At 37.3% G+C, this 15074-nt stretch overlaps 1 protein-coding gene across 3 annotated transcripts in view; it reads right to left on the bottom strand.

Annotated features, from left to right (window-relative positions):
• The window catches only part of lmbrd1 (LMBR1 domain containing 1), a 58593-nt gene that overhangs the window by 31398 nt on the left and 12121 nt on the right, over positions 1-15074 (bottom strand). For all 3 annotated transcript variants that reach the window (XM_044213679.1, XM_044213680.1, XM_044213681.1), the window contains exons 4-7: positions 10478-10575; positions 9416-9483; positions 7337-7425; positions 2294-2367 (exon numbers count right to left, since the gene is read on the bottom strand). In XM_044213679.1, the coding sequence (XP_044069614.1) occupies positions 2294-2367; positions 7337-7425; positions 9416-9483; positions 10478-10575 (329 nt within the window). The remainder of the gene's footprint in view (positions 1-2293; positions 2368-7336; positions 7426-9415; positions 9484-10477; positions 10576-15074) is intronic.

Genomic DNA, 15074 nt, shown 5'->3' with positions numbered 1-15074 from the left:
ATCATAATTATAGATTTGCATTTTTGAATAAAATCCTCACCATAAAAAAGTGACTGCTTGAGTATAAAGTGACAATGACTTTCATCTAATATCCAATGCAAAGCTAGTTAGCTATTTTAAAATTAACTTGCTGAGATTGTTTAAAGGTACAATCTCTGAATTCCACTATACACAAAAGGGTAGCCCCAACCCAACCAAAATTCAGGACAGAGGTTTGGAACCTGCTATCTCTATCAAATTCATTGACAGGTGTTATAAAACAAACTATAACACCCCACAGCAACTGAAACATTTTTAGTGATGCAGAGTAATTAGGCCTGCATTTTCAATCATGACATGATAAACACACAAAAAACTTTTTATGTACTTTAATTCACTTTGATCCCTTATTTACTTTTTAGCACGACGAGTACACCAACAGTGTTAGTAACATACAGTGAAAAAATAAAAGAAGTTAATTAATCTTAAAGCAATAATCTCATCTAAGGTTGAGCTCTATTTGATATACTGTAGTTTCAGGACTGTCACTGTACCAGAACACCTTAACAGACAACAAGCTAAATGTCAAAAACCATTAGATGTGAATTTACTACTACATTTTTTACCAATAGAAACATGTTGCATTTAAATTGTTAAAGTATTGGTTTAGTTTAGCAGAAAGATGAACAGGCAGACACCAAACCTAGTCAAACCAGAAGACACTATTTGCTTATAGAGGATGCATCTGTTTAATATACATTTTTGTGCACCAGAGAAAGTGCAAAAAAAAAAGACAAAAAGCAGTAAAAGCTTTATCTTGCTTCACTTCATATTAATTTTAAGTGCACTAGGCTACAGTGTTATATACTGTTTACATTACAGAGTTGTTTGCATTAAGGTTAGAAGGCTAGTTCTGCACAAAGAGTAGTGATAAATTAGCACAGGGGTCATGGACAACATTTCCGCTGCTTATGGAACCTGTCACTTAGATTCCATTAAGTTAATCAGGCTTAATAGTAACACATAATAAAGAATGATAAATCACACAGCTCTTTGTAAATAAGGTTGCCACCAAGAAGGGGTTTGCCCCTTGTAGATAGAGGAGACAGGAGAGAGCAAATAAAGTAGATGAAAGGATAAAAAGTGAGATAAAAAGAGCTTCTGCATTTGTGTCCATGAGAATAAAAGAGAGAGGGGCAGCTGCTGTTGTCGCCAGATTTCTTTGATTGACTTCATCAAAACAAGGAACATCAAAATCAAAGACACACTGGGAGTTTTGATTTCCACAGGGCATTCACAGAATCAATAGCAACATGGGGTCAGTGCAAATCTGAGCACACTTCCATCGTCAAACTGTACTAGGTAATTATTCACTCTTTAGTGAACTGTGAGAGGCAACGTGAGAGAACAGTGGATAAAATTCCAGCTGAGACGGATTATATGTCCTTAAGGGAGATTGGTTCTACAACTTACTTGGTTGTGTATTATTCATTAAGAGCTCCACATTCAATTGTTGTGTAATTTGTCAAATAGGACTCTTTGAGCTCAACAGAAACTGGATAGATTGGGGTTGGCTGTCACTTTTACTCTCACTCCCTGGGTTGATACCAGAGTCATTTTTTTGTATTTTTCCCCCAGTTGGCACTATTCTGTGTTACTCCCACCCTGACACCAGCGCCACCACCTCCAGGGAATATTCACAGTCTAGTTACCAAGATAACAGCTATGAAAAATGGACAGCATTAACAAGTGTTACAGCACAGTCAATTTTTCTGATCCAGGAAAAAAATGAAAAACTGCAGAATGCTTAGGGAATCAAAATATAGGCATATATTAATGGACACTGAGGTAGATCTATATATATATATATATATATATATATATATATAAAAATAGGCAGCAGATAAGTGGTTGATAAGCCGGTGAAGGGTGCACATACATCATGCAAAAGTCTCGGGTGCTGAGGTGAAAGACAGCAGTCTGAGCAATTTGAGCAATTGAATGCCAGAGCTTTAAAATCACAAGGCATTACTAATACTGAAAGGCCACTCCATCACTAGGTACATCTCAACCAAGAAGATGGGAAACCATTTGTACACAAAAAACTTTTAAGAAACTGCACTGCAGCTCAAATAATATTTTACAAAAACATACATTATCAGCCATGACATGAATCTGACAAAAAGATTATTCTATTCTTCTGGCAAGATTTGGAAATCATCCCATTGGATGACTTGCCTTAATTACTGTGCCAATATAGCTCCACTGAACACATGAAACAAACATCAACCACTTGTCTCAGGTCCCAACTCACCGTGTAAGTGATCACTGCCAACATGCCAATCAAGGTCAAGGAGCTGATGGAGAAAGACAGCGCAGGTAGACCATCTGCAGGTGGAAAGACAGGAAAGCCATTGAGATTTTACCCTGGCCTCTGTGGGTCTACATAACTACTTTCTACATAATGCTTGGGGCATTATGGAAAATGTAGGATCAGCATTTTGGAGCTTGAACCATACTAGGGATTTTAGTCCCTAGTATGGTTCAAGCTCCAAAATGGTATCTTAAATGGTCAGGGTATCTTGGTGTAAAATCAGTCTTTTGTGAGTCTCCCAACCTTATGGACGTGCCATGCTAAATTGCTGGAGTACCTCATTAAAATATATCATAAAGATATCATACAACCTCTGCAAATACAGTAATGATACCACATAGCTAGATACCATGAAGGTATGTGGAAGCTGTTTTAATTATTTGGGTAAACTGAACCTTTCAATGCCTTGAATGTAATTAGGAAGCCCCAGGAATTGGTGAGAGAAAAATGCATCACCTCAAACAGAATAGCAAGTGTCTAGTTGAAAGAGATTTTAAAACGGATAGTTTTGACCGCACACCTGATTCCAAGAACAAAGCTGATACTGAACTGCAAGGATGCGTCTCTGTGCTAATGTTCTTAAAGGGAAAATTCAGGGAATTGAAGGCAATTGGGAATAACGTTATTCACAAGACAAGGACAATGCATCATGTTTTGGTACGCTAAGACTTTATATCTGCTCTTACTAAATGCACTGAAGCAAAGTCTTCCTTTGGAGACATGTCTGGTCACCATTTTTTGTCATTTCATACATTGATCACTATCAGTTTTTAACCAGCTGGATCTTTCAATGTATGTAGGCTGAGTTGATGTGTGTCATCTTTGAGGCAGAAAGGGGACCACCCATCAGGCAAGGGCAACAGTAGGTGTCACACCAGCTGTCAGAGCTGGAGTTAGAAGACAGGGATTGATGAAGAGTCTGATTGCCTCTCTCCCCTGTCAAGAACCCACCTGTTATAGGGTTCCACGCAAAAAGCAACACAGTTGTCCCTTTATTGATATCCCACATTCTCTCAGCAGCAACTTCATAGTGCCCAGCCCACCTGTCAGCACGGGCATAGGTGGCTCTCTGCTTGCCTTTCTCCTTGACAGTGGCATTTGATTGGGAATATTAAGTCAGTATTCAGGGCATGTATAATTTGTCCTATTTATAACATTTATCACTTTCTTTTAGAGACATTTCACAAGCAGCAGGACAAAGAGGTGGAAAATGGAGATAAATTATATGCCTGCTCCCTATTGTACTGTATGCAAAAAGAAAACTTTGAAGTCTGACAGCTGGGCTGAACATTAACATTTGAATACATGTTTCCTATTCCCGGGTGTTTCATTGTGATTTTGCTGCCTTTGTTTAGTGGTGAGCTTGGTAAAAAAGACAATAGCTTCATGTTCTGCATGGAGAACATTCTGTTCATGAACTCTACACAAAGCAAAGGATAGATGTTTGCTGCCACTCTTCTTGGTTTCTTGAGGAGATTTTCCGGGGATTAAACAGAGGGAATATTGTCTATTCTCTGTGGTGCTTCCACATCTGTACAGCTTCGATTCCAACAGCAATGGAATGAGGTAGCTCTTATCTCACCCTGCATATAGCCCTTCAGGCTTGTGTGCATACATGATACTTGTACAGAGAGGTGTTCATTAAGGAGCTCCTATAGCACTCTACTTCTGTGGAATGACAGAATCATCAAAGGTGAGTAGGAAGCAGCTGTATGCACCAGTAGTGGGATATAATATACTGTATGACTGCAACAATGACCAGGTACTGCCATACAACAGCATGTGGAGGCTTATAGCAGTTGGGAAAATCAGACACAATCATAGTTGTTTTTTTCTCTTTGTGTGGGTAAAGCTTAAAAAGCCATATAATTTGGAAAATAGGGTTAGATAGTAATTTGTGTTTAATAAAATTTGTTGGGCATATGGTAGCTTTAATCTTGCAGTTGAGGGACACCATACTAATACAGATAAAGTACTATCACTAACTTGAGGGACATCAATCAAGATGAACTGAGAACAGCATCACTTCAACTCCCTCACCATGAATCTGTCAACTGAAAGCTCAAATTCATTAAAAAAATTCATAGTCTCTATTTTTACCCATGCTATTTTATAACTCAGTTAAACACAAACCTTCGACAATGCACTCTATATGTACAGAAACTATTACCTGAAGAATTTGGTTTCATGATTTTGGTTTAAATAAAATTAAAAATATACAAGACTGTAAAAATATAAAAAATGACATGGAATGCATTGTGTAAAAAAGGCTTTCAAGACACATTCAGAACTTGACAAATGCATAGTTCTGCAAATGTATTCATATACTGTAAGTGGTGTCTCACTTATGATTAGAGTTACACTTCAATGCTATGCAATGTTTCAACCTTAATTCTTTCAGAATGGATTACTGACAGGTCTAAAAGCACAAAAATCTGATTTTGCACAAAATGCTGTCTGGCCAGTGAAACTTTGAAACCAGATACAGATATAGTTAGGGTTGTATTATGATTAGTATTCTATGTAGTCACAATGTCAATAGACAAAATGTAAATAGAGAGAGAGCTGAGATTCACTTAATGCAATTAAATGCAGGAAGGACAAAATCCTTCTCCCTCTCTAGGACCCCACCGGGAGACTCAGAGAAGGCTGGGAACTGCTGTTCGCTGCACAGGAACAATTAACAGTCCAGCAAACAACTTGTCTACTTTTAGTTTCTCAAGTTAAATTATTGTAGCATGACAATGCGCAAAGAAGCACAGACTGGTTTGCAAAGCTCACTTCTTTTATACATGATGATGTAATCATATCCTACAGAAGCTACACAGTGGCTGCTTTGGTCGCTTTAGTTGCTGGTCAGCAGTAACATCAGTTATACTGTATGTGATTTGTTATAAGCAAAAACACGTGTTTGATCTTTTAACATGTGTTATGTTTTTGTTTTATTATTTTATTTATTGTTTATTTATATATTTATAGTTTAATTGTTTCATTTTCAAAATCATGTATGGCATGGTAATATTTTCAGGGCCCTGAGAGACTGAGAGGTGAGAGTTAAGAACTTTCTTACCACTTCTATAAACACAGTAGCTCTTATACAGAATTACTACAGGCTAATATTGGATTACAGTGTTTTTCAATTGTAAGCTATCAGGGGTGAAGAGAGTAAAATACAGTACACTGGTAGAAATAATTGCTATGGTTTAGATTTTCTCGTACACATTGTGTGTGTGTCAGGGTCAGTAGGAGCTTATTTGTTGTTTTCTCACTGATAATGGGGACAGGCAGGAAAAGTTAAGTGTAAGGAATCTTCCCCAAGCACACTTCCTAGTTAAAGTTGGAACCACACCCACTCCACTCCACCTTGAGGCATGGCCAAAAATACAAGACTGTACTGTATGGTCTTGAATACCAATATTAATAGCTACTGATCTGGAGTACAATCGGGGAGAACATTCAGGCACCATTGGAACATTGGAACATATGTAATGTTGGAGCCATTAAATATGTTGTGGCCTTAATGAACAATCGTTGCAATGCAGTCAGCAGGGATATGTGGCAAAAGTGCCTTTCCTTTACACAATTAACCTCCCATCTGGAGAGAGACGAGATGGGGAATTAGAAAAGGGATGACCCTCACATTTCCTCCTCAGCAGCCGAGCAATTACCCCCTGTGCCAAGGAAGGAAGGTTAGGGAGAGCATGTAGGGGTCCACTATTGTGAAGAGAGGCAGATGGTTCAACTTCCTCCTTGATCCCCAGATGGCAAAAGGCCAGAGGACTGTTAGGAGTCCACATTTGGCAATGTTCCTGCATTAGCATGAGCATACGCACAGGCAATGCTCCATTCAACAAGTGAAGGTGCCCAAGGAGGGTGTCTTCCAGTGTTGGGATCACAAAGTCAACCATCAATACTAGATTTACTGGTAAATGTAATTTCTTATTGCAGATTGATATTTAGGCTATAAAGTGAGTTATTAAAGTAAAGTTATTGAGTCATTTAGTGAGGACTTGCTGGAAAAATGAATGGAAGAGTGAATCCACAATAAGGAGTGGACAGTGGACATCTGGGAATATCATGTTAATGTCACTTTATATGACATCAATACAGAGGTGGGTCCATGAGTGGTCACCAGATTACCCCACTGTAATTCCTGACCAATCAAATCAAGGAAGATGTAGGCTGGAATACATACAAATCAAGATGATTACTTTCTTCAGCTCTGTGGTGAAAATTAATCAATAAATGATGTTACAGGTTTTTTATTATTGACTCACAGTGACCTTGACCTTTGAACACCAAATTCTAATCAGTTCATCCTTGATTCATTGTAAGTGGACATTTGTGCCATATTTGAAGAAATTCCCTCAAGGCGTTCCTGAGATATCGCATTCACAAGAATGAGACGGACAGACAGATGGACATTAACACTCCAGGACACGGCTATCGCAGAGGAATAAAAAGGGGAGAAACTCATTTAAAAATTTACCAACCTCCATACATTTGTTAAGTAGGGTCATAAGGCTTTGGGATGAGTGTAAATTTTTTCACTCGAGTTAAAACATTTTCAACTTGTTCAAACCTGTCATCGTCTCAGTTTGCCTTATCTTGTGACAACTTGTCTTTTTGTTTTGCCTGCAATTGCACCCCCTCTAAAATTTGCTCCCCATTCTGTCAAAACAAACCTTTAGACTTTACACTGATCAATGAGACTGGATTATAGCTGGATAATAGAAAGAAGATAATAGAAAGAAGCAGGAAAGAATACAGTATGAAGAATGGATAGGAGCAATGGATGTAGCCATGGACATTGCTTCAAGGGAGAAATATATATGATTAATGAAAAGGTAGGGCGGAATGAATTAAGTACTCTGACTTTAAAAAAGATAAAAGAAATAAAACCTGATAGTCGTGGTAACAACTATAAAAATAAGTCCCAAGTTGAAAATAACAGGAAGAATTTTCTAAGGAGGATAGACTTACGACTACTTCCAAGCTCCTCAAAAAGGTATTGGACTTTCTCCCATTGAGTGGAATTCTGACCAGGTGGGGCATCAAGTGGAACGAAGGCTCTGAAAGCAATGAAACAATAATTTAGTAAAATGCAATGGGTTACTTCTAGGCTGTCACTGTCCCCAGTACACAATATGCTTAAGTTTAGTTTTTGTACTGGCAGTGATGGTTTCAGCAACTGATGTATTTTCTCTATGAGCTACACACAGATTCCACACATCAAGGAAAGATCACTGTCCATGTTTTTAATCATTCCACCACAGCTATGTAAAAAGCTACCAGTATCATTGCAGTTGCTGAAAGATGGTTAGAGAGCCAGAGAAATACTGACAGAAACAGAGACTGCTGCTAGTTCTGTTGGAAAACAGTGACAATACAGCTTATTTTAAAAAAACTTCTATGTTAACAAAGTATGTTGTTAAAAAGCTGCTGGGCAGCACATATATATTTACTTCTGGACTAACATCTATATCCCACTACACAGACCATTTATGTCCTAAACAGCCTAATGCTCAGACAGAAATGGAAAAAGAAGCTTTTGCAGTATGTTCTCCACTCCAGCAACGACACCTCTAAGCTCCATAGTAAATGTCTGTTTTCTTACTTATCTGCATTTCTGTAAAATTGGACCTGTGCCTCACTGCTTCTCTAAATTATATGGTTTTTTTCTCATTCTAGAATTCTCTTGTCTTACTATGCTGCTGTTTTGTCCAAAACTCTTTTGCAAAAGAAATCGTGAATGTAAATGGGACTTAATTAAATGATAATTAATAAATAAACCTGTCTGATCATACATTTATACCATATAGGCCTCTATACGTATGTGTAAAATTAAATAAATAATCATCAGTGTTGAATATGATGATATATTCCCTGTTATTATGTGTTTACTTTGAACATAGTGCTTACAGATCATATAAATATCTTGCAAACCATTTTATCTTTTGCTTATCCACCTTGGATACTACTGCACCCTTGAAAACTGGATTAATTGCTATTCTTAACACAATGGACAGTCTTCTAAGCTCTGCATCCCCTCCTATCATTTTCAATTTATTTTGGAAAGGAACGAACAAAAACAAAAAACATAAGCTGCATAAGATCTAACATTTTTTAGCCTTTCACATTTTGCACTATTAACCATGGCTGTCATGACCTGCCGTGTGACTTCAACACAATTTTGATTTTTGTGCCCCAAAAAGGTACACAATCATCTTCCAATCAACCAGATGTTATAACCTTTAAACCTGTGTTTCCTTAAAGAGGTAGATTGAAAACCTGTAGCAGTGAAAGACCAGGGTTTATTTAAGAAGTTAAACACCTTGTCAGGTATAAAAGACAACAAACAAAAGCCATCAAGAAAAGACCTACTGAGTGAACAGTCACCAAACAAAGCCATTGTGTCTCCTGGTAACAGAAAAGCAGTCTAGGATAACAGCTATCATGTTGTTGAAACTCAAAGGACCAAAGCAACAATTGCCAGAACAAAGCAGCAATAGTTCCAGTTCATGAGGTAAAAGAGGGGCTAAATTGCTTCTGTCTATAAAAAGTCCTAACTTCCAAACTTTAAGCCATAAGAAAGTATAGTCATGTGTCCTTTATTTTCCCAAACTCTGTAAACCTTCCTCCAATGCGCCATTTAATGGTTGAGAGAGCACATTAAATCGTACAGGTTGAACAGGCATGTTGCTGTCATGGCTGCAAAGGAAATCTATTATGTAGTGCAGGGCTGAGAATGTGCATCAGTATAGATTTGAAGATACAATATAGAATGTCACAAAAACGACTCAATATTCCCTTCGCTCCACATGTGCTTTGTACAGAGAAAATGCTAGGAATCTAGTTTTAAATCAGTTAGACCAGAATAAAACCTATATTTAGACAGACGTATAGTCTTTTTCTCTTGAATGGCTTTTCATGGCCAGACAAATGGCACTGTTGCTGTTTGAACGGGTCCTCCTCTCATTAACTGAACACAATGACATATCCACACCACCTTCCACCTATCGTGTACTGAAGCAAAAGAAGCCATCCATGTCTCCAACTTACCCAATTAAAAGGAGCACCACGCAGACAATGGCAAATCCAACTGTGTACTTCAGAGCGTTTTTCACTTGCTATAATAAAAGAAAAAATGTAAATGGTCAATTGTGGCCATGGAGTGAAATATTATTATTCATTGTAAGTGAGGGAAGGGGGTCATACTCCATTTAGCTAAGGACTATAGTGCGTGAGCACTATATAGAGTCAGTGTAGATCCAGTTTGACCTAGCAGAGATAACATGTCACTTTCAGTGCTAGTCAAGATGCTTTTAAAGTTACAATATAAAAGACCTCCCTGTCTGAGAGAAAGTGCCTCTGTCAGCTCAAAACTGACACAAAGGGAGAAAAGGCACTATGCGATAGCTGGTGTTTGGTACATCACTCACTGAAAAGACTTCTAAAGATAGGGATTTAAATTATTGTCAAATTTCAGGTGACAATATGCGGCCTATAATTTATAGTATGGATGCAGTGGTTTGACTGTGAATATTTTTTACTGCCACAAAATGTTATATAAATATTAATTCATTTTAATCTGAAAAAGGATACTAACTTAGTAATATTAGTTATATACTGATTAATACTAGTTTCAAGTTACAAGTTAATGTTTATTTGGCATTCCATCTATAAAAATACTGGTGAAATGAGATGTTGTCCTTCAGTACCAGGGCACAAAAACTGATAAAACATTAAAGCAAAATTACTGAAGAAACATAATCTATCATGCACTGTGCTGATAAAACCTGAATTGATATGGGTGTACTGTGAAGGTTCATGCAGTAGACAAAGAAGCTTATGGAAAAACTATGTGTAAAAAGATTTGGGTAAATAAAAAACGAAGGACAGAGATTTGCTTTCATTGTTTGTCATGTAAAATGTGTGGAAACAAATGTAGTCATGCTGCCCTAAACTGGCTGGGAAGTTCAACTGAAATTACTTCAGGACATATTTGCATTACCACATATTGGTCAGTTGCACCTGAATCACCTGAATGAAATTTTAATTCCGCAGCATTGCATCTAAGCAGGCTAAAGTGCTGTGTATAGAAGAAAAAAGATGCATTCTTACCAAGCATTTGTTCACGTTGTCGTCGTCCCTTTCTTCATAGTAGAAATAAACAAAGGGGATCCATAAGAAGACACAGAATAGTATGATGGAGTAAAGTGCTATAGGGATACAAAAGAAGAATTGAAATCCAAGAATTAGTCAACGATATCTTTTGGTGCCAAATATTGCCTGAATATCCATTACCCCTTCCTAGAATATAGTATGGCAACGTGCGCTATCATGTCACTAAAATGTTAACACATTGCAGTGCATTGCTGACAAGTACAGTCCATACAAAAGTACAAATGTAATTTTTTGATTCAAAAGTTATTTTCTGTAGTCAGTAAATATTATTCTTCTCATGCAAGTTTGATATTACTGTAGGATGTACCCTGTTCATCCACTTGAAATGATGATGAATTTCCCTTGACATGGTAAAGGCAATGTAAAGTACACATCAAAACTGATTTATGTGAGGAATATGCTTTAACTTCCCTAATCAGGTCATACCACATAAATGCATAAACTAATATATTTCCCTCTTTCAGTCACATCATTCATTTATGAATGACAATAGCAGTTGTGAAAAGTCAAATATTCCAATGAGTAGTTGACTTTTTACATGCCATGCCAAGAAAACAGCTTTTACATAGACTCCATTATCATTCATTCAGCAGTGTCAGATAACATAAAGCCAAGGAATTTCTGAGACAACATGACCCCATTCCTTAAAAACTTTCTAAATCTAGGGCAGAGATCACTTATTAATTTATCAAGAAACATTGATACCACAGAGAAACATTAAATAACTTGCATTCAGTCATCCATAAATACATGTTTATAATGTTACACCTCACATTTAAGTTTTTCCACAAACCCAAAATGTGTCATTTTCCCTCCTTCAAACTATAATCTACTACTTCTCTCTTTTCTGGATATTTTTCTAACATACTGCATAGCATCTCTGGTTGTCCATTTTAGATGACAGTGTTCAATTGACACCACATGGGTGACAATTGGGTCTTCTCTTAAGTTGTCGGTTTGACCCTTTGGGCAGTTGCATTTAATTGTGAGAGATGAATTCATTTAAAGAAATAAGTAAAAAATTGTTTTACATTTTTCACAACAATTATCTACCTTCAACCACAAAAACAATGCTCTCTTAGGCAGCCACATCCTGATATTTTATAAGGAACAAACAAAACATATGGGTCATATTTTACATAAAAGAAAACTGTTGTTGAAATTCCCAACAGCTGAAAAAAAGTTAAATCAAAAAAGGCATTAAGAAAACACAACATCGGACATAAAAATAACTGCTGAGCATATATGAGGTGACATGGGAGAATTTCAGCTGATGTTAAGGCTTCCATCAAGGCTTATTGGAAAAGTGCTTTGCTTTCTTTTTTGTGCTCATTGTTTTTAATTGCTTTGAGTTCTGTGTTCACTTTCCTGCTGAAATTCCTCTCCTGTACTTGGAGTGTGGTGATCCAGATAACTCATCTTTTATGACAGTGACATATCTGGCCACAAGGTCATGACTTTGAGGAGCAATGTTTCTAATCATTTTGAACCAATAAAAGCATGCTCGTGAGTTTGTGAAAAAAAAAGCAATTTTAGTACATGTTTTAAAGAAATGACACCTAAGAAAGTTTGGGGGAAGCTCTCACCAGAGGCAGTTTTACCATAGAGGAAATGTACAGTAGACATTTGGGCGCAGGTAGTAGATGTGTTTTGAAAAATGACTATTTCATCAAGCAACCATGAAACACTTTGCAGAGCTTCATATGTATGAATTAAAAAGTTACTGAATTGGTTTATTATGCAAAGTGTTGTATCCCTCTATAAGAAGCTCTAATTTGACACAAGAAAGAAAATTAGCTCCTTATTTCAATGCTCAAGATTTTTATATTTTAAAAAATACTACAAAGATACATAAACTTCCTGGAAATTTTTAAGTAACAGCCTTTCAATGAATTTGTGTTCTGTTAAAGTATCTCTATATGGCACCATCTACCGGTGGTGGCCGAACCGGTCAAACATGAGCAGGCATGCAACAAGAACTCACAGGTAATGATGCATGTACACTTCAGAGTAATAGAACAGACGACATCTAGCTCACTAATCGTTACTGGTGTTTCTTAGGCTTTCTTGTTCTCTTTTGTTTTTCTAAAACAAGAGATACAGTGTATGCAGGGCAGTGGCAGTGGACTATATATATACAGAAATGTTGCCTACAAATTATAAACGCTTATATTAAGCCCAGCAGCATCATCACCGAAGATTGTGTGCCTGGCTGCCAAAAACAAAAACTGGAAAAAGAAATAAGCTTGGGTTTATTACTCTGTTCTGTTAAATTTGGAGTGCATTAATGTTATCAACCAAAAAGTTATATAACTATTTTTAAACAGAAATATTTATAATTGCCTCTTCAGCATTTCCCACCAGTAAGTTGCTAGGGGTTGTTTTATTTAGTAGATTATCAATTACATTTCTTCATGCTATGAGCTGGGGTTAAGAAATGTTAACCAGCTAACAAAGTTTTACAATGGTGTCTGATAATGGTTGACAAGACTTATTTTCCTTTTTATTTATCATATGCTGAATCATTCTTAACTTAACTGTACTTTATCTTGGGATAATAAATGCACCAAAACCACCACTACAACTGTTAACAATTAAAAGCCACATCATTAATAGCGGTCTTTATACAGGTGTTGTCTTTCTTATGAGTGCTATCTGTAAAAGCCAGTTACCACCGGGTGTGTTCTGAATAAACTAAGAACGGTGCTGTTTCAGGGTGCCCCGCTAACTCACTTGGTGGGGCGCACACCACATGTTGGGGCTGGGTCCTTGCCACAGCGGCTCAGGTTCAAGTCCGGCCCGGGGAACTTGCTGCATGTCATCCCTTCTCTCTCCCTTGCCTTTCCTGTCTCTCTCTACTGCAACTATCAAATAAAGCAGAAAACGGCAAAAAGAAAAAAGAAAAAAAAAAGAACGATGCTGTTCCTGTTCTGAATGTGATCCAGAGGACTGAAATACTGGTTCAGTTAGAGGGGCATTTGTATTTAACGACATTATCCATCTGCCATTTTTGTATATAACATTGCTTTTGGCAAAACTGACAAACCAGGTAATCATCAGTCCCATTTTAATGTTGACCACTGCAATAAGAAAAAAACATCTGCATCAGAAACTGATTAAAGACAGAGACCTTGCGTATGAAGTGGATGCAATACACCTGTCCTTGGTGAAATAACTCGCTATTCTCTGATCCAAGCCTTTTTTGTTTGTTTGGTTCTTCCTGTACAAGCAGCTTTTTTAGAGAAAAGACCAACACTCAAATGTGATAGGAATTCATAGAGCAGAGGTGAGGCAAAAACACTTAAATAGAGAGATGCTATTTCAAGCTGGGGGCTTTTCTTTCTGCAGCAAATGGATGGGGATGAAGACAGCTCAGACAACCCCAAAATAACTCAAAGAAAAGCATGTCACAAAGATGTGCTCAGCAACATGGTTGGCATAGTTCAATACCTCCTTGAGGTGATAATGCGAATCGTTAGCACATTGTTATGCCGACTAACAAAAAAAATGTGCATGAAGACAAAGAGCTTACCACAACCACATCAACTTCACTTTTTTCTTGCATGTTAGATAGAGGTTTGACATGACATTACTGCCTATTCATTTATGAGTCACGCCTCGATTTTAAAGTCACTACAATCAAACTAAATGGAAACAGAGTTTAAACCATTAATGGATAAGAGATTCAGGCCTACACATAAGAAAAAACAAATCAATACATTCCCAAAGCAGTGCCATTATAGCATGATAAACCACACAGCAAATTTAAACCGAAAACTCCTGATAATTATTTAATCCATAACGTCAGTACCACACTTCAACTTCAGTGTACATGTGGAAAACAACCGTTACATATCAGTCAAGAATGCATGGCCTCAAGCAAGCACAAACATGCCCCCCTGTGAAAAGGACTAGCTATATTTCACAAAAAGCTCTCTCTGCTGCAGACAAATGAATGTCACTTTTATAGTGGCTTGCTTTTTGCCAGCTGTGATTGTGACAGGGCATTACTTTCAATAAACACATGCTCATTGCTCCACTAAGGTATCCATTTACACTCATTTACAGCCAGACAAACCGAGTTTAGGATGATGCCAGGAGCCAATAAATGCAAGCCATGCACAGTATGCAGCCGCTGGCATATGCTTGTGGGTTAAAGCAATGGGTAAAATTAATCATAACACCATGAATATTAACATACTGAGAGAATAGGTCATACTGCATTACCATGTATCATCCATTACTCTCTAAGCAGATTTTCTACTGGGAAGAACGCATGACCAGGGATACAAGTTTAGCACATTTATCCCCCTGACAGAGTGGATGACTAAATAATTAAATGTCCTTCCTTAACCCTTTATATAGTTCCTGTGTACATTTATAGTATGTACTCCAATTTATTCATGGGGGAAGCAAAACAATAAAAGAAACAGATTTTAGAGGATTGGTGGGAGAAGTGGCTATAAAAGCCTACAGTCTAACAATGGAGTGCCAGCTGGGGACATCAACACAGGCAATAGTTGTAGCTTGTCAT

This window comes from Siniperca chuatsi, linkage group LG11 (genome assembly GCF_020085105.1).
Source record: "Siniperca chuatsi isolate FFG_IHB_CAS linkage group LG11, ASM2008510v1, whole genome shotgun sequence".
NCBI classification, from domain to species: Eukaryota; Metazoa; Chordata; class Actinopteri; order Centrarchiformes; family Sinipercidae; genus Siniperca; species Siniperca chuatsi.
The sequence above is the reverse complement of the archived record's forward strand: the minus strand, read 5'-3'. Positions and strand labels throughout refer to the sequence as shown.